Source organism: Excalfactoria chinensis, chromosome 5 (assembly GCF_039878825.1).
Source record: "Excalfactoria chinensis isolate bCotChi1 chromosome 5, bCotChi1.hap2, whole genome shotgun sequence".
Lineage (NCBI taxonomy): Eukaryota > Metazoa > Chordata > Aves > Galliformes > Phasianidae > Excalfactoria > Excalfactoria chinensis.
Window position 1 is genome coordinate 29,852,235 of NC_092829.1, and position 21,281 is coordinate 29,873,515.

The 21,281-nt window shown below is 44.9% G+C and overlaps 1 protein-coding gene across 2 annotated transcripts in view; it reads left to right on the forward strand.

Annotated features, from left to right (window-relative positions):
- The window catches only part of RAD51B (RAD51 paralog B), a 329,325-nt gene extending 314,254 nt beyond the window's left edge, over positions 1-15,071 (forward strand). For both annotated transcript variants that reach the window (XM_072338181.1, XM_072338184.1), the window contains one exon: positions 13,954-15,071. In XM_072338181.1, coding sequence (XP_072194282.1) covers positions 13,954-14,090 — 137 coding nt within the window. In that variant the 3' untranslated portion in view covers positions 14,091-15,071. The remainder of the gene's footprint in view (positions 1-13,953) is intronic.
- Positions 15,072-21,281: the final 6,210 nt, after the last annotated feature.

Sequence of the window (21,281 nt, forward strand, 5' to 3'; positions counted from 1 at the left end):
AACATCTTTCAGTAAACTTCACTGAGTTTGGGTCATAGCGTTAAGTGATTATTGTGAACTTTGAGCTTTAGCTTCAACTTCCTCATGAATTTTGAGAACAGAAGTAGTTACTACTTACTAAAGAGAAGTGGAACATGAAGAACTGGGGAAGTCCGAATATGCTTACAGTGATCTCAGGCCTAGCATTGCTGTATTACCAATACTGTGGCTTTTAATTAGTGTTATGGAGATGGGCTGGATTTTTTTGGTGCCTGCATAGTGAGAATAATTAACTAACTGCCCTCATAGAAATTAATCCACCCAAGAGAAAGTCGAGTATCAGTTTTCCTGGTCTTAGCCTTAGTGATAGAAATCAACAGTCATCACTAGAAGAGAAGGAAAGAAATAGTCCACAGAGGACCTAGTAGAACAAGAAGCAGAAGAGCAACTTTTTGGTTTAAATGCAAGAGTTTAACAACTCCTATTTAATAGGAGACAGAGAGGCAGCAGTGAAGATGGTCAGAATTTGCCTTCTTCATTCCCAGCCATCATCAAAAGCTGGTGTATTTTGAAGAAGCTTCTTGTGAAGATGCAATGGAAACACAGACTACAGATTAACAGAGGCTTGGGAGTAGAAATCTTCAGAGTATCCCAGAAGTCCTCATAGACCTTGATGGCCTGAATTTGCCTAGGATGATTTTAGATCTTCCCTGGCCATCTCCTTCTCTCCTTCACCTTCTAAGACTGCTTTTCATCCTACTCCTTTGCAGCTGCTGGTTCCTGTTACTAACTTACATCAACAGTTCTCAATCTCAGACAACTCTGCTGTCATTTGTGCTTTGCTATGTGAGGGAAACAACCCATGCTTTCAGTTCCCTCCTGAAAAGTCACCGCACTTCAAGCTCCAGCAGAGCTAGGCCAGTCCCTGTTCAACACAACCCCTGCCCATCTCCAGCACGTCAGTTTGCAAAAACTGACAGTGCTACTGGTCTCGGTGCTGGGAAATAGCCAAGATCAAAGCTAGAAGCTCGGTTTCTTTTATCTCTCATCAAATTGACCTTTATTTTTTCTTTACAGTCTTAAAATTACTGTTATCTTTTCTGATGTGTATTATCACCGTGAGTCGCCGAGAAGAAGAACAGATTTCCAATAATACGTGCATAGACAGACTGAAGTGTCTCAAACTGCCTTGTCTCAGCTCTGAAATAATAATGATGTCAGTCATTGAAATATTCGAGACAAATACTTATATTTGACTTAAAGCGAGCAATGAACTTAGCATCCCATATCTTGTTATTCTCTTTGCATGTTAACAACTCCTTTCCCAAATTTCATTTCCTTTGTGCATAGTTATCTTAAATGCCTGAAGAGAAAACAAAAATCCTTTACAGCTTTCTTAACTTATCAAATGATGTTGTTAACCACTTGCGAAAGAAGAAAAGATCCCCATCTGAGAGAGTAGTAAATAGGTAACTCTTCACAGAAGGAAAGAAGGGTGACAGGACTGAGATTTTGCCAATAGCACAGAGAACAAAAAAAGATTAAATCCAGAACACTGAGTAAAGTAAAATCCTTTCTTTTTTGGTTCCCTGTCTATACTATCTTTTAAGAAACAACTAAGAATATGTTAACCTTATTCTCCTTTTGTTTTTTAATTATTTTTTTTTTAAAGGGAGTAAAGACTGTTCTCCCTAACTCATTTTTTGAGTATTATAGCCTACCCTAAAAGATTCTGGCATCTTCCCTTTCACAAGTGATCTGTAGCTCTTCTATGGAGAGCGAAAATACCTGAAGTGCTTATATGTAGAGCAGCAGGATCCTATGGCTTTCATTCCACAACAGGTTAGAAATGGGCTTAAAAGGCAGCGGTGCAGATGCCTCCATCCATAGCAGGGCTCACAAGGGATAGGTACAAGTGAGCACAAAACTGTTTGTTTTTCCTTTCCCTTGCATTACTGTTGGGATACTTGCAAACATTTAATTAAAGCTATTGTATATATGCTTAACTTGGAGATGGTGGTTCCCTGAAACCGTTACACAGGAGCACCAAAGAAAATACAAGGGAGTCACTGAAGGAAAATACAAGTGAATTAGAAAAGCATAGCAACCAAAGAATACATTTCCCATAATACAACAGTCAAAGGTCATGAGGTCCCAGATGCTCAGTTGCTCATGCATATCTTCTATTCTCTCCACTTGCATGCCTACTCCAGAGAGGGCAAAGATTTAATGAGGATGGGGCTAGCTTTAGCAGTTCTCACCCTTCCTCACACCCTACATCTGAAAGACCATTGAAAACCTCTTTGAAGCTGGAATAGACTCAGATTGAACTGTCCCATTGCACACATACAATTTGTTTTTTTCCTCTCATCAGGTACAAAATACAAGGTGACTGTTCTCTTCCGGCAGTCCTGGATACAAAGCTGTTGAATCAAAGACTTATTGAATTTAGGGTGGAAAGGAGTTTCTCCAATGCATCCGTCTTTTCAATCTGCAGTTGCTGCCCTTCTCAGAGTCAAACAGTTTCTACTAGCCAGGTCATTATTCCTCAGTCCTTAGGAAGAAATCCTGTTCAGTCAAAACAACGTACTATTTACAGGAAGTTTGGCAGGGTCAAAAAGTGACTGCAAAACCAATCTCTGGTTAAAACACATACATTATCTGCTCAGATGTAGATACCATTAGAACTCAAATCTCTGATTTGCTATCAGGACCTTGAAGGTGATTTCAGCATCAGATTTGTTAAACTTGGCAGCAGTATGAACATTATCATTTGTCATTAGCAGAGCTAACTGAGTTGCTCCAAGTCCCACTTAATCTACCCAGCTCACTACCCACAGCTTCTGACCTACTTAGTCACTTCCTGTCTCTGATTTTCACCCAAAAACCTCTTTTCTGTGTTGGTCTGTGTCTGCCATTTAATCTTAATCAAACTTCCTTGAGCTTCCATTACTGTCAAGTACAACTCCTCTCACTGCAATACGCACCCTTCTGAGTGCAGGAAAGTTGATTCACAGCCAACAGTCTACCTCTTCTCTTACTCTCTAAGTTCATCTTAGCTTTGTTTTTCTTCCTGTATGAGTCACTCCTTCCCCTCTTTGAGACACCGTGCCACGCTTTCTGATCCCCCTCCATTCTCAGGGGCTGAGAAGCTGCCATATACACCATTTCTGTCAAGATCTGGAGGGTTATTACCATGAAAGCACAACTACTGCATGCAGATTCAGAAGAAGCTGGAAACTAAGAAACTGAGTTGGCCAAAGGCTCTACAGAAAGTCAAATATTTTAATATGCTTTTGCTTTAAGCCAGAAATTATGACCTACTCTTTTCCTTTAAGCTTTTCTTAAGAGCTACTGAAACAAAACACATCCATTTAGTCTATGTCTCCCAAACCTTGCATCTCCCCTGGTGCTTCGGGCACCTGTTGTAGAGATGCTGTATTACAGAGGTTGATACAGAATTATAGAGATGCTGTAGCCTGGGTAGCAGCTTATGGACTTCCCCAGTTGTCAGGGGTTTGCTCATGACACTGCAACGTATCTCTGAAACTGAGTTCTTCAGGCAGTTTCCTTTTACAACCAGAATCCAATTTAAAAATGTTAACAGAGTACCATGGTGACTTTTGCTTGCACAGGGGCACTGCTGAACTGGCCAGGCCTGTTGTTTCCACATCTTCTTTCACCAGCACAATGAAGCTCAGTGGACTGGGCCCTGTGGTCTTCAAATGTCAGACACAGAACATTTGATGGCAACAGAGGCTATGCGTAAGCCATATGACAGACATGCTTAGTCTCACCTTGCCTTGTACCCTCTCACAGCACCATTTTCAATATAAGCACTTTCGCTTTTTCCTCTTTTTCCTGTGTTCATACTCATACTCTTGATTTCTTGCTGTTGATGTTAACAAGCAGAGGGTATATGATCATTCACTGAGGACAGCTTCCTAATAAGAAGAAAAATACCATACAGATTGGAAGGAGGAATTAGCTACAGGCCCTTCTCATTAAGCCTCTCCTTCAACTTATCTCTGCTTAAATTGTATTTTTGAACTGCAGTCACTGTACGGCATTGTAAGTTGAAAACAACCACTTGAGTCCTTTCCAGCGAGGCTTTGAGCAGCCCTGATACTGCGCTTGGAGGAGAGATAAGCAGCGCATTGAAGTTGCGGTATCGCTGTCGCTGAGGGCAGGGAGTGAATGGAAACATAGCCTCCCTCTGGCACTGCCTTGCTCTGGCTGGGGGGGGATGGATCAGGCGGAGCAGACCCAGTTCACATGCAGCAGGAGGCAGCGGCCTCCCAGCTGATGACAGATTAGACTCAGGGCCTGGGCAGTGGGAACATTGCGATTGTGCCTCAGCAGCATCTGTCTCCAGCACTAAAAGAATTACTGCTGCAGGCTGTGATTTTCTCAACAAACTGTAATTATGCCAGGAGCCTCATTCCTGCCGTTCTTCTTGACAACTTAAGTTTAAAAAAAAAAAAATAAATAAAAAGACAGAAAAAGGGGGAGGGGAGGGGAAGATGAGGGAGCAGAGAAGCAGAAATTGCAAAGGGAGCTGGAAAGATACATCTGTTTGGTTTAGTTCAGCTTGTCTCAGTGGCTTTCTCTGGGCTTCTTAGATCCATGTGCATCAGAGCCTGTTTTCCTCACAGGCCAGTTCCAAGGTAACTCCCAGTACTGCCCTGCACCCCACTGAGTCAACAGAACACGTTCTCCCCATACACTTAGGCACCATGGCAGCCAAGCTGAGCATGCCTCAGCACCCCAGGCCTGGCAATGCCCTTGGCCTCTGGTGAGGGCCAGACTCAGAACTAAGAAGGAACAGCCTGGATAATAGTGGGGGTATGAAGGAGTGGGCAGGTGGAGCCAAAGCCTGACTCCCAAATGCTATGCCTATGATCTGAACATTGGCAAGCATTATATGTGGTGGCTCTCTGTTTTAAAAGACAAACAAAGATCAGTGTATGTTTGGATTCCCAATAACATCTGGTACATTTTGCCAAATTAATGATGTCAATAAATAAATAAATAAGCAAGACTTCTGTGCAAGACTTCTCTATCAGAAGAACCTTTTGTTTGGGAAATTGTAACTCCATAAAAGCTTGTTTGCCATTATTCTTTTCTTTGCTCAGGGTTTCTTTCTTTTCAGTTTAAATCCAGGAGAGTAGGATAGGAATATTTAAGAGTAGAGTTTGCCAGTGCAGTTTCACCACCCGATACTTAAAAGGTAGACAAGGTCAAAGCAATTCAAACTAATATACGGGCTCTTTTCTTATCTTACCTCAGGGCTTTAATGCAATCATCCAGTATACTTCGAAGGCAGGAGAGCCTTGTCTATGTCAAACTACATCAAGGCTCTCCTCCCTTGGAAGAAGGCAGAGCCAGCCCTTGCAGTGCTCCTGCCCATCCAGCAGCACATTTGGGGGGACAGCATGGCAGCAGGCTGCAGACCCCTGGGCTGGGAGCCCTGCAAGCAGCAAGTTGGCAGCAGGTCCTCATCTGCAGGGCCAAAACTTTCAGATATTGGTGGGAAAGACACTCATCTTTTTTTTTTTTTTTTTTTTTTTTTTTTTTTTTAAAGTTTTCTGAAACTGGCAGAAAAAGCCTGAGACAAAGAGGAGAGAAAGGAAGGCTTAGAAGTGGGAAGAACACTTCTTAGACACTTCACTTTCTTTTCCATCTGTTTGTGCGATGTTGCTATGAACTGTTAAACAGCTGCAGTGCTCTGCCCCCAAAAGAGGCTATGTTTCAGTAGCAAGAGAATGAATCCTACAGCAGAGTGCTTCAGGAGCCCCTTAGAATGAGCAGGGTGATAGAAATGCGTTTCTTTGATTCACTATAATGCTAAATGCACCAGGAGCGGGGCACTTGGGGCAGCAGGCAGAAGCCCTGTTGGAGCTCCTCACACTTGAAGCCCCTGGCACACAGCACCTGCTCCTGACCCATCCCTTGTGCAGTTGCCAAGTCCTTCTCTTTCACCTTCCAGGCTGAAAGCAGAGGTTGCTTTCAACCTCTCCAGCACTGGCTCTGAAATTCAAGGAGGGCAGATTGCTCAAGCAATAGGTGTTTGCTAACTGCAGGACTTTGTAGCCTGGGAAGATAAGGGTAGTGGAGGAGGACTGGGAGCAGGAGGAGCAGGCACATTGCAACTGCCAAGGACTGAGCAAGAGAGCTTTTTTTCTGCATCCATTCAGACGCTCAGCTATTTCCTGCTCCATTCCTGCAGTCAGCATGCTCCACCTGCTTTTACTTAACCATTTCCTGTTTACTGCTTCCAAAAGCTTTCTGGTGCAATCAGTACTCTGCTGCTAGACTATCTTCAGGGTACTTTTTTGACCAGCTTCACTACATTTTCTGCCTTCTCTCTTCTCTGTACTCAGACCTTTCAGCCTTAAGAATTGGGGGCAGGGATGCATGCATGCCTGTGTGTGTTCCTTATGGCCAAATTCAGTCTCTGTCAGGAAAGTATTCGCTCACTCACTCATTCTTTCTCACTCCATACACTTTGTCTTCTTATACTCCTGCACGTTGCTTTCTGCAGACTCACCACAGAAACAAGCAGTATCACTGAAAGCAGGTCTCCCTTTGTATAGAGCAGAGGACCCCAGATAGGTAGAAGAAAGACTCCTCCCATTACTTTCATGAGTTTGACAGTTCTCCCACAAACAAGAGATTTATTTCCTGGATAGCTTGCCCAAGGTTCACATTTTCTAGTACTGAAAACAGTTAAGATAGTTCCTTTCAGTTTGCTGTTCAGTTTCTCAGATGGGTAATGCAAGGTGTGAGGAGGCAGAAGGATCTCACAAAGAAAAATAAATCCCTTTCTAAGTGTAGACGGCTCCCACAAGACCCCATCCCACGCTCAGATATGTCTTAAAGAAACCACTACAAAGTTATGCATGCTTCAAGTCTGTTCTCCTTTGCCATACTGTAGATAACACTGAAGCCATCACTAAAAGTAAAGCTTATTTGTTACTGTTTTTGCTGTTTGTTTACTTTTTGTATTTCTCTTCTGGGGCTGTGAAAATATATTCTCCAGTTTCCTCTCTGGTTCTCATGCTCTTGCACAGCACTGCAATGTTTGGGTTGCGGTGAGCACTGCAGGGGAATGTTCCCTTCTTAAAATAAATCATGGAAACATTTCTGTTGGAATCAAGGCTTGTTAAAGTTGGTGGGGGTTTTTTGTTTTTTAAAATAAGAAGAATGTTGGGACAGCTTTGACCTGTCAACATATCCCTTTAGAGGGATCAGGCTTGTGATGTGTGTCACTGTATATATGTATACATCAGTATATATGTATGTACACACACACACCAGTATATATGCCAGTTACACTGGTATAACCAAGTGCTGAAAGCACCCTCAAAGAACGCTTGATATGTTGTTCCAGCCTGCATCAAACAGATCCGCAAATTCCTCTGCTAGCCCTGTTGCAAATTAATGTAAGCCAGTGGTGCCTGGGCTGATGGCTTCCCAGAAGAAGGCAGAGGTCCATAAGCCTACGTTAGCATTGTCTCTGAGCTGTTCAACACTTCTGAAGCAATGCTGATGGGCTCAGACTCACATTTCCAAGTTTCTTAAGAACAACACTAGAACCATCTTGTTTCAACTATAGCATAGAGTGGCAACCAAACCTACAACAGGGAGTTAGAACTAGATGATCTTCAACACTCCCACCCAAGCCAGTTGATATGATTGATTCTCTCGTTCTATGATTCTATATACAGGTAGCACACCTGCGTTAGCTAGGAGGCATGACTTGACCATCACCAATGTCAGGAGAGCTATCTGCTGTGGGCATAGAACAACCCCACTTCAATCAAAGTTTGCTGAAGCATCGTTCAAGCAGTCTATGAGCAGCTTTTGAATTCTCTTGCTAAACAGGTGTAACGCTATAATATGACAGCAGAGTGACACAATCCTAAACCACAGCAAATAAGCCAAATGCAGCAGCCATAGACACAAAAATAAATGAATAAAAACTGCTTACCTTTGAAAGGCCTCCAAAAGGAATGAAGCTCCAGCAAGATACTTTGCCTCTACTGCCCACCCTTAAATGAGGTCCTGGCTCCACCCCTTCCAATCACTCAGGTGCATGCAATGCACCTGACATCCCCTGAGTTGGCTCTGCTTTCCAACCAGGTGCTCAATCAGTGTTTCAAGCCATGACTCAGCATTTCCACTACATCAGGAAAGCAGGAAAGGAAGCAGTTGTTTTCTGCACAGAAGTTTCTTTCAGATTGGTCCAAATATGTAAAATGTCTGCTTTGGTTCCCATCCAGCCCAATTCATTCAACGGTTTGTGGCAGAATACTTGTCATCAGTAGCAATTGCCCAGATTGAATCACACCCATGCAACGATGTGTTTTCATCTTCATTTTATAGGGCACAGCCCTGGCAAATTCATGGCCATGTTGTACCACACAGCTCTTATAACAGCAGCTCCTTTTCTTCTATCCAGCTGTCAGTCCAAGGGGCAGCTATTCCCAAAAGAGACTCTGTGATTCAGTGCCCATCTTTGTTTTCCAGATGTTTCTTTCAACACTCTGTTTTCCAGTTACTTTGCACATTCGGTGCATTCAAAATATTTTTGCCTCTCCCCCACCCCTAAAATGGTGGAAAGTTGGAATATATGAAAATGTAGGCAGAATGAGACTGGAACTGCACAGGACTCTTTCCAGGAAATGGGTAGAAGGTTCATCAGATGAGTCACTGAAACCTTAGATGACTAAATTCTTGTAGAATAAACTGTCAGGAATATGATACCGGACAGGACATTTAGAGGGAAGGAGAAACTTCTCAAATAGCTCTTGTTTGTTTTCTGTTAGTGATTCATTCCTAAGGAAATTGCCACATTTTTGGCCGGGACGGCAGCAGCGCAGAGATGGTGCCAGCCTTCACGTGCAGTGTGCTGCAGCGTTTGAGGCCTTGCAGAGCCCAGTGTTTGGAAGGATCAGGAGCTCGCTTGTCCTGCCCCTGGGCAGGTCCCTCAGCTACCTGTCCCTTCCCACACCACTGGAAGGAGGACTTGAGACCTGACATGTTTGGGTCATCACAAAGGTATAAGTATTGAAGGCAAGGAGCCCATGAGAGAAGTCTGTACAGAGCCAAAGTGAACAAAATAAGGCCAGGTCACCGGTGCGCTTCTGCCATCTGAATCAATTTGCCTCTTTCTTCGTATACCAGCAGGTATGAGACCAAGAGGAAATGAAGGCATTAAAACTCCAATTTCTAAGCTCCTTTTAAAAATTTCCCTTCCTCTACCTGCTCCAACCAGTAAACCAAGTTGTATCAATAAAACTGGCCCAAAGCTCTGAATGTGTGTTTCAGAGAAGGTCTAGAGATTTTAAGTGCCAGTAACAACAGAAGCAGTCGGGCTCCCTCCACAGCTACCTCCAGAGGAGCTGAACCAGCATTAGCAGCAGTGGGAAATGTTTGCAGTAGTATTTGAGTGTGGAGAAACCCCAGCATTCCAGCAAGCCACTGCCAGTTCCCATTTTGGTGAGTTTGACCTAGAGCATTTAGCATTGCAACATCAGTTCTGCATCTCATAATGCCGTTTGCGTAATGAGCTCTCATTTGGTTCCTATTAAAATCACAGTCTTTCTTCTGCAAACCACCGCTTGTAAAAATCAAGCCACCCAGTTTCTCATTAGATTATAATATAAGAAATAAATAGTCCGAAATAGTAGGATGCACACCATTATCATTAGACAGAGAATAGGTGTCAGTTTTTCCCCTCTTGGATATACAAACTTCAGATCTAAAAGTGGGAATGCGGAAGATCTGTTAAGGGTTACTGAGTCCATCTGTGTAGTTGCACCCCTGTGGTTGTTCCTCAGATAATATACCGATAAAAAAGAGAGCCTACAGCTCCTTGTAGTCACAGCGGCAAGAATTCTCCTAAAGGTTGCAGAGTTGGTGTGTCGTTCTGTACGGATTGTCCCAGAGCCATTACCTGTTTGAGGCAGCGCAGAGCAGTTCCTTCTATTATATACACCAGCACTTTGAAGAATTCCGTTTCAAATGTCTCAAACAATGGGGGTTTCACCACTTCCTGTGGGAGCCAGCGCTGCAGCCTAACTCACTCCACCATCTGGAGTGTTTTCCTGACTGTCTGCCTGCTTGTAATTTTCTTTAGTTGTGCTCCCACTCTTTCTCCTTCAGGGTGACTCGCTAAACCTTTCTGTTGTGTGAAAATCATGTTACATGGCGCTTTTTTCTGTTTTATGATAATCAAGAAAACCTGAAAGCTTGATGGCTTCTGGTCTTTGCTCTTCCTTCCTCAGAAATAAGTTATAAATAACTTATTATGGCTTTTCTATCCGCTCATCTCAAAGGCTTACCAGAACTGCCAGTATGACTACGCTCTTTTTATAAATGGGAGGACTGAAGCACAGAGCAGGAAACATGCAGGGAGCGGGTGGCAAGACCTGGGTTTTTAGCCAGGTCTCTACAATCAACAGTACCCTACTTTTTGTTGCTGTTTTTGTTGTTGTTTTTCGGTTCAGTCCAATTCCTCTGGCATTGTTGGAGTGCCTAAAACAAGCTTTAAGAGAACTTCATTCTGAGTTGTAAGTGAAAGGTCATCCTGCTGAATATTTAACAGTTACTATCTTTCTGATGTGTTTGTTAAGCATCCTAATTAAGTGCTGATACATAAAACTAACAAAGCACTTTAACAGACTGATTCGGTCCCTAGGGCCTCCGAGCTGAGTTTCCTTCAGCTAGCCTATGTTTTCCTGGTTGTGGATTGTCCAAACTGAACACAGTGTATAACAAGCATGCTCTTATCAGTGCGCTGCAGAGAGATTTCCTTCCTCTTCAGTGCCACCATGCTTACTTCACCTGTTGTATTTCCCTTAGCAGCAGTTTTCGGTAAGCCCATTTCTCAGAATCTGGATAGGCACTGCATTATAAATCTTCTCACATGGGATAATAACACCGCAATCAGTTCAGCACAGAGTACCATGTAGAGGCTGATACGCAGGCTGGCACAGAGCCGCTCACCTGGGCCTCAGCACAGGCTGCCCTCAACAGCATAGAACCCCACGGGCTGTTTGCATCCATGGCATTCCACCCCCCCGAGGAGGACATGCTTTAGGGCCTCTGCTTGCCCAGCCTGTCCACGCCATGAATGTCTCTGCTAGATGCGCCTGAGCACGTGAGACTTGTCTTTTCCCAGCCCCCACCTGGGGATGACTGTGACAGTGTGGCTGGCAACCTGGTTTCAGAACTGTGCCATGCTGATTCCACAGTGAACTGGTGGCATGGATCCTGTGCCCAGTGCAGCATTTTGTATGGTTGGAGAAATGGAAGTTAGAGATGCAGTAGAGAGAGTCGTATCTGTGGCTAGCACACAGATCTTCCTAGCTGGCACCCACTTTTGAAACATGCCAGTAAGTGAGTGAAGCCCCTACCAGAGGAGTCATTCCCCGACTTCTCCTCCAGGCCAACTTTATTCTGGATATCACTGAGCCAAAGCTGGAGGATTTACCGAAAGCTGCGAGGCTGCTGAAGGTCACTGAGCACATTGTCTTTGCTTTCAGATTGAGTTTGAGAAATTACCGGTGGTGTCATGCCTGTGCCTCCTGGCCATGTGAATAGAGGAAGCTAAGAGCAACAACAGATTACATAAAGCAGGGAAATCCCCTTCCAACTTCTCCCATACTATCTCAAACTGAACTTGATTTGCATACATACACTACAAATAACTTTGCAATGGCTTCTAGCCTTGTGAAAGACTTACTTGTGCTTGACTACATGTGCTTGCCTATAATCATTTAGGCCAGTTCCACCAGTTAATCACTCAGAGAAAATAAAAAAGGCTGAATGAGAGCCCGTGTAGAAATCTAAGCAGTTTTATAGAGCATCAGCCTACTTCAGGTAAGGACACAACTGGGTAATGCTATTCCATGTGAAATCAACAGGAACTGTTCAATACCTATTAAGAAATAGTGGTTATTCTGTGCTAAATAGTGGTAAATCTGTGCTAAATAGTGGTAAATCTGTGATAAAAAGCTATGTTAATGTTGATAATTTGTCATTATGGATGGACAGATAGGTGGGTGGATGGTGTCTTTCTTTATCTAAACTTTCATCCAAGCTTCCAATGCAGACCATGCTTGGTGGAAATTGAACTTTACTGAAATCCAGAAAAAAAACCTGCAGTATGCTATAGATGAAAATGATGGTCAGCTACTTTACAAACCCTAAGATTTGTTAGGCCTGGCATTCCTGAGCAATGCTATTCGAGAAGCAGCGGCATTAAAAATACCTTCAAAATTCCTGTGATTTCTTTTAAATGTTGTGGTTCAACAGAAACAAACAAATGAGCAATAAAGAGATAGGATCGTGAAAAAAAATGCATATTTACTGCTCACCCTCTTCCAAAGCTAGACAGAGTGCAGACAACTGCACTGCTCATTCTTCTCTACCAATAAATTCACAGAAAAGATCTTCTGTACATTTTCTGAGTTTTCAAGCAAGCTCTACATTAAAATAAATGAAGTTGTTTAGAGATATAACTTCTATCACAATGCTATAGATGTCTTACAGTAGACAGCAAGGTGGTTTTAAACTGTCACATTTGTCTTGAGGAATTCATCAAAGATGTATTGGCCAAAGTGCATTATGACTATCATCACTGTCAGTATAGTTATACCAATTTGCTATAGGAGCAGCTCTTTTCTAGGGTAGCCAGTTTTCATATAGTTAACAAGGAGGGATAGAGAAGAAGAGGAAAACTGAGGCACAGCTTACCTTGACTACCTGTGTAAGTCTTCTGATTCTTCTATGATATCCCCTCCGTTAATATGAATGATGTTGTGACCAGTTGCAGAGGAATACCTTGCCTTTCACCCTCCTCCTTTCAGCTTTATTGACTTTATTCAAAGTTTTTACGGAGCACAGTGGGGACCAGCCCAGATGGGAGCTGCCCACTCCCTGGGCTACACTGGAACTTGTCACAGTGGATCAGCTGTGGAAATCGGAAGAGAAGTACATATTTGAGTAGGAGCATGATACCCTGCAATGCACTTGATAGCAGCAAACAAGAGGACATGGCATGATCTGACTGCTTATTCGTTTTTACTTTGGATATTTTGGTCTTAATAGCTTTGTGTGTCTCTTCAGTTTGTGTTCTTTCCTGTCAATCTGTAGGTCTATCAGGAAGGCATCAAAAGATTCTTTCTTTTTTTATCTCCTCTCACTAACAACAGTCTATTACTTTCAACACATTTAATCACAGTAATATAATATTCTTTGTTTAAACAGCAAACTACATCCCAAAGCACTCTGCAGCCACTGACATGGTTCTAAGACTAAAAGTGGAACAGCTCATACTGGTTTGGAAGGAGGCTTTGCTCTCAGCAAAAGCATTATTAGTATTAGGAAAGCATATAGGATGCAGCCATAATATTTGCTCAGAATCCAGTACAATTTGCTAATGTTTGGAAAATACACTGGCATAAGCTGTGCTCTATTTAACGCTAAGAAACGTTTGAAATGTGGAAAGCAAACCATGGTAGAGATATCAGTCCTTTTGCCTATTTCATTCTCTATTCATAGGCAGCAGCTAATAAAAAAGTTATACTGGGAAGCTAGAGTGACACAAAGGTCCTGAACAGAAACACATTGGTCCTGGGAGAGCTCTGCCAAAGTGTCACAGTAGGAGCTGGACCATGCAAAGGTTTGGCTCTAAAGCACAAGAATAGCATCAGAAACTTTGCCACACACAATGAGTCTGGATATTGTTAACTAAAAGGATGGTCAGGCAGGCAGCAGAAAGAAGACCGGTATATATAAGTACATCCACGTTCAACCAGTCTGTGAAATTAGTTTGTGCTGACATTTACCTTGATTTGTTTTTGTGAATTAAGCTGGTTTCCAAGTGGCTGGAGGAAATGGTGACTTTATCATTTCATTCTTACGTGTTGTCATTGATGTGTCTGTCTTTGTTGTGTGTTTCAGATGGAAAGAATCTATCAAATTTACCCTGGGAAGGAGCCAGTCCTGTCCTGCAAACCATACAAGTGAGAAACACTACCTTGAGAAATGCTTTACTCAACACCCCTGATGAGACTCCTGGTGATACACACAGACCATAGAATGGTCAGATGCAATTTTCACTGAGAAATGAATGAACAACCCTGGTTTTTGAAAATCCAGTGAAGCAGATAGTTAGGCATTCTTCTTTTGCCTCTTTAGAGACTAAGTTCAAAAACAAGCGCTGTTCTCTGTACGTGTGGGGCCACATTAAACTTCAGAATTATGAAAATGTCAAATATTGTTCAGGTTAAGTTAGATTACACAGTAATAAAACTCTATGGACAACACACATCAGTGAAGAAGCACAAGCCTCACAAGCCTTCCTAATTCACCCTGACACCTCAGCAGTCTGGAGGAACGAGCAGTCAAACACACAGAGCACTGGGTTTCCACTGCACTATTTACTCACACCTTACTGAGACTGAGAGAATGTATGACTTGCTAGAGGCCGCTGAGGGCACTAGCTCAGCTGTGACTGACATCAAGTTGTTCCCTGTCTTCAATCCTCACATCCCTAAGGGAAAGCTGTGTACGTGCTGAGTTAGTGCTGATGGCTGATGCACAGTCACCATTGGCCAGAGACATGGTTCATTGCCCTGCAGTCATGGGGAAAGCCTCATTGAGACTCCTAATGGAAAGCAGAGCACCCAGCACAGAAGTGTGGGAGGTACAGGTAACCCAGCAAGGGGATCAGTGCCAAGGTGAGCAGGTTGCCATCTGCTGTTTGCTGGGCAGGTCTGGGGTGACCAAGGGTGTTCCCAGCAAACACAAGGCCCCTGTTAAAATAGCGCTGTGTACCCATACAGCTGCACTGTGAGAGGCTGAAAAGTTGCTGGGGTAAGGAAGCCAATGTCCTTCTGCTTGCAGCCACCAAGCAGGCTGGTGGGGAGAGGGCTGCTCTGTAACTCTGCTCACACGCCTGCTCAGGCAGCTTTGTGCACTCATTGAACAAGGAAGTGTCCAGGTTTTTATCATAAGCAAGCTACTCCATTTCAGCGTTACTTTTAAAAGCTAATAGGTTTCACCCTGCAGAGGAGCAGTTCTCCAGCTTTACCAATTTTGTGCTTTAAAGATATATATATATAGATATATATATAGATATAAACTTCATTTTAATTTTGTTTTAACCAAAGTTTAGATTTCCTTCTTGCCAGTGTGGTGCTGCTGTCCAGTCAGTCAAACACTGCTGAACTTGCTTGTCGCCATTTTATCCGGATATCTTGTAAATATTTGGTAGAGCACTCAGACACAGAAGTGGTTTTTGCTCTTACAGTCACATGCCTGGTTCCAGGACCTTTCAGAAGTACAAAAGACTGAAGGCAGGGAAAATTCCACTGAGATGGATTCAAGTCTCCAGGGAGCAACTGGACTCTGTTTAGACTAAAATTTCTTGCTGCTGGTTCTCTCCTTTTTTCTTTATTTAAACATGGAAGGATAGAGAGGGGAAGCTGCAGGGTAAGGGTGGGATTTTTAAATTATAAACACTGACATACAAGTGCTGTATCACTCGTTTCTCTCATATTACAGGAACATTTGCAGTTGGAGAGGGAGATAAGCTTTTTAATGCACTCTGCAAAACCTTGGGAAATTTCCATCCAAGTTCTAAAATGCGTTACAGACATTAATGAATTAAAGCTTAATCCCCTTCTTCTCAGCCCTGTGGAGTAAGGACTAAATACAATTTAAAGACACGGATAATGAATCTAAAAAAGTTCAGGCTTTGCCTGAAATCACACAGGCAGGATGGCAGGAGGACTCAGGTCTTTAGGTCCCAGCCTTCTACCTTACACCACATCCAGCACAGTTTCCTACCTTTTCAAGGCTTGCTGTACTTGCCCTTCTGGAATATTAGTGAGAACATGCTGGCATCACACCTGTGCATAACCTTGCTTTTTTCCCCCTTGGAACACAGAGATCTCTCACAAAGTCTCTCCAGTGAGATTAAGATGCTCAAAAGATCAGGGTGGGATGTGAGCAGGGAAAAGGGAAAAACAAGGCACTGCTCTGCTCTGAGCAGATCCCACTTCTGCTGTGGCAGCGGAGTTAGTGCCCCAGCATGAGCAGCCTCTAGCTTGTACTCCCACAGTGGATTCAGGCAGGGCTGTGGTAAAATTTGTACAGTCAGAGAGAGCTCTTGACTGACAAGAACATTGGACAGATGAGCCAGTGAGCCACTCTCCTGTAGAGAGTTCATTATTCTCCACTTTGTGAGTCACAGTTCTTATTATCAGAATTCCACAGCTATTGCTGCAGCCATTCTCCAGCCCCTCTTCTGAAGAGAGGGATAATCCCAGCCAGTTCCTCTCCGGTGGCATGAGTCAGGTTTTTACCAGGGCGATTAATGGACAGCTGAGAAGAGCAGTTCCAACAGGGATGAGCCAAAAGCAACGTCCACATGAGTCATCAAGTGAAAGAGAAGGAAAAAGGGAGCAAAACCAGTTGGGAGCCGGGCAGCCCCTGCTGCCATCCCCATGGCCCAGCCCTGCAGCCCTTCACAGTGCCTTTGCCCTGTTTGTGCCGTGGGCAGCCACAGAGCTGCAGCAGCTCTCCTGCCAAGGACCCAGAGTCCCCGCAGATGCCTCGCACAGCACTCACTTCATTCCTGCTGAAAGGCAGCCAGGCCCAGGCTGAGACATGGCAAGCACTTTGCTGTGCCTGGCAACGCTGCCCAGCTGCCGAGAACAAATGGGGAAGAAGGGCTATGTAAAAATGCAGGGGAATTTTCACATAGGCAGGATGTAATTAGCAGAGCTGGAATTTGGCCAGGATGCTGGGGTTAAAGCAGTGGCTTGCAGGTAGCACAGTGGGAGCTTTCATAACTCTCATGCTCAGGATCTCCCATTTCCATCTTACCTAGAGGATGTTAGAGGACTGCTCCCCATTTAATGTTCCCAGACAGCTTTCTGAGCTCTGACACAAAGGGAAAAGTGTCAGAGAGTGCTGCAGCTGCAGTGTGCCACGGTCACAGCTGGCAGGACCGCACCCCAACGGGCTGCAGCAGCATCGCAGCAAAGCCTGGCACTCTGCATCCTGCCTGTGGACTCTTGCGAGCCTGCACCTGCCTGAGCTCCCAGCAAACAGAAAAAGGGATGAAAATAGGGCAGCCCCTCATATGTTAATTGTGAGAGAGGGAATACTGCTTCAACCCTATTCCCCGCCACAGATCAGAACTGACATCCAGCGCTCCTCCCCGGTATGTATCAGTGAGCTTTCCCAATGTGCCTTGCCAGTAATAAACAGCACTTTTTAAGAGCTCATGCCTCCTCCGTCCTTCCAGCTGAGAAATCACGTTCAGTGCAGTAAAACATTTTGTTTCTTTCTGTGACCTCACTTTCCGTATGTGCAATCTTTGTGTTTACTACAAGGATGCTGAATGTCCACAAAAGGTCAAGGAAGTTGTGCAAGAACCTCACGTGTGGAAAGTCCACACAGCATTTTTACCACGACGTGGTCCACAATGTGAAAAACCTTGCGGCAAACCAAAACTGCTGGGAGTGGCAGCCCCGCAGACCAGCCACAGCCCCAAGTGCTGCCTTCCTCCCCATGTGTAAGCCAAGAGGGGTGCTGCCCCTGCCCCAGGAAGCACCACCTTTGTGTTACCTTCTTGCACTGGCCCTTGGACTTAGTTTGGGTTTGCACGCAGTCCCCTCTCTGTTTGGTGTCTGGTTGAGCTGGGTGGGAGCACCTCAGTGAGCAGGATAACGGAGGCGCAGGCTGAATGGAACAGCCCTGCAGGCTGAAGAGGGGAAAGTACAGGCAGCTGCAGGCAACAGGAAACCTAGCGCTCATAAATAATACGTCTTACAGCCAGAAAGAGGAAATAAACAGCACCAGTACAGATGGAGAGGACAGAAGAGAGGAACACAGCGTAGCTGTGGTGTGGGAGTTGCTGCATTACAGTGAGCTCATTTTCACAGACCATCGTCCCAGTTTGCTGTGTGCCCCGACTGCAAAAATCAGTGGGGGAGTGGGGACTGGTCAAAGAGAGGGTCTCTATCAGAAGTTGTCAACAGCTGCTGTAATTAAGGAAGCAGCCAAGAGCACACACAACCCGAGCGGCCGCCAAACTGAAATGAAAGCATTTTTTGTTTGCAGCCATAGCCCTGAAGGATAATAAAGATAGCTCCAGCGTGCCAAGCTGGGAGCTGCAGAGACACTGTCTCTGAGTGGCAAATGCCCTACTCCAGCTATCCAAATTCCTGTACTCTGGGAACGGATTGCTCCCTACACACACTGCCAGCACGTGCACCCATAGACACCATCTCGGGCAGCTTCTTGCCAGGCTGGAGAGCCCCAAGCACAGCGGAGGTGACGGGTACAGCCCCTGTGAGATCTGCCTGCTGGCTGACATGTGCCGACAACTCTAGGATCCCCTCCTCAGAATTTTCCCTTCAAACACCACAGATCACCATGGCCTATGATTTGGCCACCAGCAGCAACAGCTGCCATGCTTGGGACACGGTGGCTGCTTTGTGTCACTGGTGACTCCTCACCTGGACCACCGCAGCATCCCAGGCAGCTGGCATGCAGAGCCAGGGGGTGGTGGGACCTCCTCAGCCATAAAACACTGCTCTCAGACTTTCACCAAGCACTGCAGTGCACAGGTTCAGCAAAGGGAGAAAAGTCATTCACAAATTGCATGCATATTTCTTCATTCATTCATTGAGTCGGGCTTCCCTTTCATCCCCCAGCCCCGCACACATTGCTGGCATTCTCCCGCAATCCCATCTAATAACCCAAAGGTCTCCACAAGCCATTGCTTGCCAATGGAGAGCACGGGCACCGGCCCGCCCGCTCAGTCACATGAGGTGTTCCATGCAAAGGTTTAACACTCCATCCTGACATCAGCCCCTTCCCACAAATCCCCTGCAGTGTTTCCCTAATCAAGTCCCAGGGAGGCTTTGCAGTGTGCTAAGAGGGTGGCGGTTGAGCTGCAGCATTTCCAGAGTCCCTGAGCTCTCCAAGTCCTTTCCCTAGAGCTTCCAGTGTCAGTGTCTAGATGGCACTGCAGGTGCTTGGTGCCTGTACTTATAATCTGGGAGGACAACAGATCTTTCTCATCCCTCCTGCCTGAGAGGCACAGAGGAGATGCATGCTTTTGGAGAAGCCCAAATGGAAGCGATTTTTTGAATTAAATGTAGACAAAAAGCAGAAATATTCAAACGCTGTTTTGGATATACAGGCAACAACAGTCATTTCCTTACTACTGCCATAAAGTGAAGGAATGCAGGTATCTCTCTGAGTGTTCTTCTCCACCTGATGCCTCCAGGTAGCATTTCATTCATGTGCCAGCAGTGATCTGTGGGCTGCAGCTCAGGTTTGCATAGACAGACATTACAGCTGGCTCTTGGGCCCAATGTTCATCTCCGGCTCACATGGCCATCCCACTGGACAATCAACAGAGTGTTTGGCTTCAGTTTCAGCTCTCCTTTTGGAGGGAGGGGGCAGGAAAGTCATGAACTGCACCCTGTGTGTGCATTTTGGTGGTATGAAATGAAAAGATGGCAAAGTCTTACATTATAGACTACTAAAAGTTCCGTCATTACCAACATAGCTTTCAAAAGCATAAGCCTATTGTGTAGGACTGGCTGACTGCCTGATCATTGCTTTTTATCTTATGACATATTGTTTAATTTTTAACTGAAAATCTCCCAAATCGTAACATCTGAGTTCTGGTCTCAGTATCTACACTCGGATTTTACTACTGAAAGGTTTCTAACTCTTTAGTACATGTGGCTGTTAACACAGTTTCTGTAAGTTGGATGTTCCCAACTCAAAACAAATGGGAGACTTGAGAAGTCCTGCTGCTCGCAGACAAGAGTGTACCTGGAAAGCACCAGAATGACTTTTCTCACTGAAAACTGTTATAAGAACACATGCATAAATGCTGGGGTTTAACCAGCCAGCGCTGTCTACTTGATTGAAGGAGAACTGCATGTAACCCCTCAGAAGAGGCTCAGACTTCCAGTGAGACCAGAGATCAGTCTGAGCAACCAAACAGTAACATGTTCATAGGAAGCATTTGTGGGTCATCTGTGCCAGAGGAAGGGCAGGACACTGCGGGGGAGCTTTTCCATTTCTGGGAAATGGTGAAATGGGGGAGCCCAGTGACCACCAAATGGTCTTTCCTTCCACAAAGCAGTGTCTTCAAGATATTGCTTGATATCCATCCAGTCAAACAGTTTGACAACTTGAATATACAAGCAGAAATCATTATGGATTTCTGACCTTAGTGGGCTGCCTCTGAAGGAGAGCAGAAACTCGGCATGTCTCTGTCTCTTTGGATACCCACACTTGAACATGGCCACATCACCACAGCCTGTATGGGGTGCGTCCCACCATGCGTCACGCTCCGGTTGGCAGCAGCAGCCCTGCCCTCCTGGGGGGTGGCACAAAAACCTCTTTATTGCTGAGAGAATAGCAGGGGGATGGCGGGAGGCCTCTGGGAGCGTCACAGCAGTGAAGTGGCTTTTGTCTCTGCCCATCACGGTACAGTGTCAACGCAGCGGCTGTGCTGCCACTGACATGCCAGGAGGGGCCAGTGTGGGGGGCAGCATCAGGTGGATGAGGGGCTGGGGTATCTGGATGGGAGAGGAGTTGGTGGGAAATACCCAAGGAAGACCCTGCATTACCTCTGCTGCCTAAACAACACAGGAAAAGTGATGGCAGAGGGCAGAGTCTTAGAACAGCTCTGAAGTCTGAGCCACCACACTCTCATCCCCCCAGCACCAGCACTGCCATGCAGGGAGACACTCCAGTGCTGGCCTGGCTGGAAATTAACCTCCTGCTTAGTGTTCCTCTGAAGCATACAAAAAGGGGCTGCTTCACTAGAATGTCTCAAAGTTTCATCGAAAAGCAAATGTGCACATAAATATATTAGAAACTGAAAAGGGCAAAAGTAAATAGAACTTCAAAACAAAATGCAGCAGACTCTTTAAATACAGCTGGTTAAAATTCTTCTTACTGCATTTATGCATCACAGTCTCCTTTGCCAGCGCCTCAGCCTGCACAAAGCAATAAGCCTAAACAATGCAGATATGCTAAGCAAAGCTGCTCCGAACACGGCTCCCAGCGTAATGACTCACGGCCTTATCCAGTTCCCATGAACAGCATCAGGAAAGCTTCCTCTAACACTAAGAGACAAAAGATTGGATCGCAGAACAACTACAGAACTTTTGACCAAAACGTGAAGTTTTCATAAAGCGCTGATAAAAGATTCACGCAAAACAGTGTGGAGACTCTGACCAGAG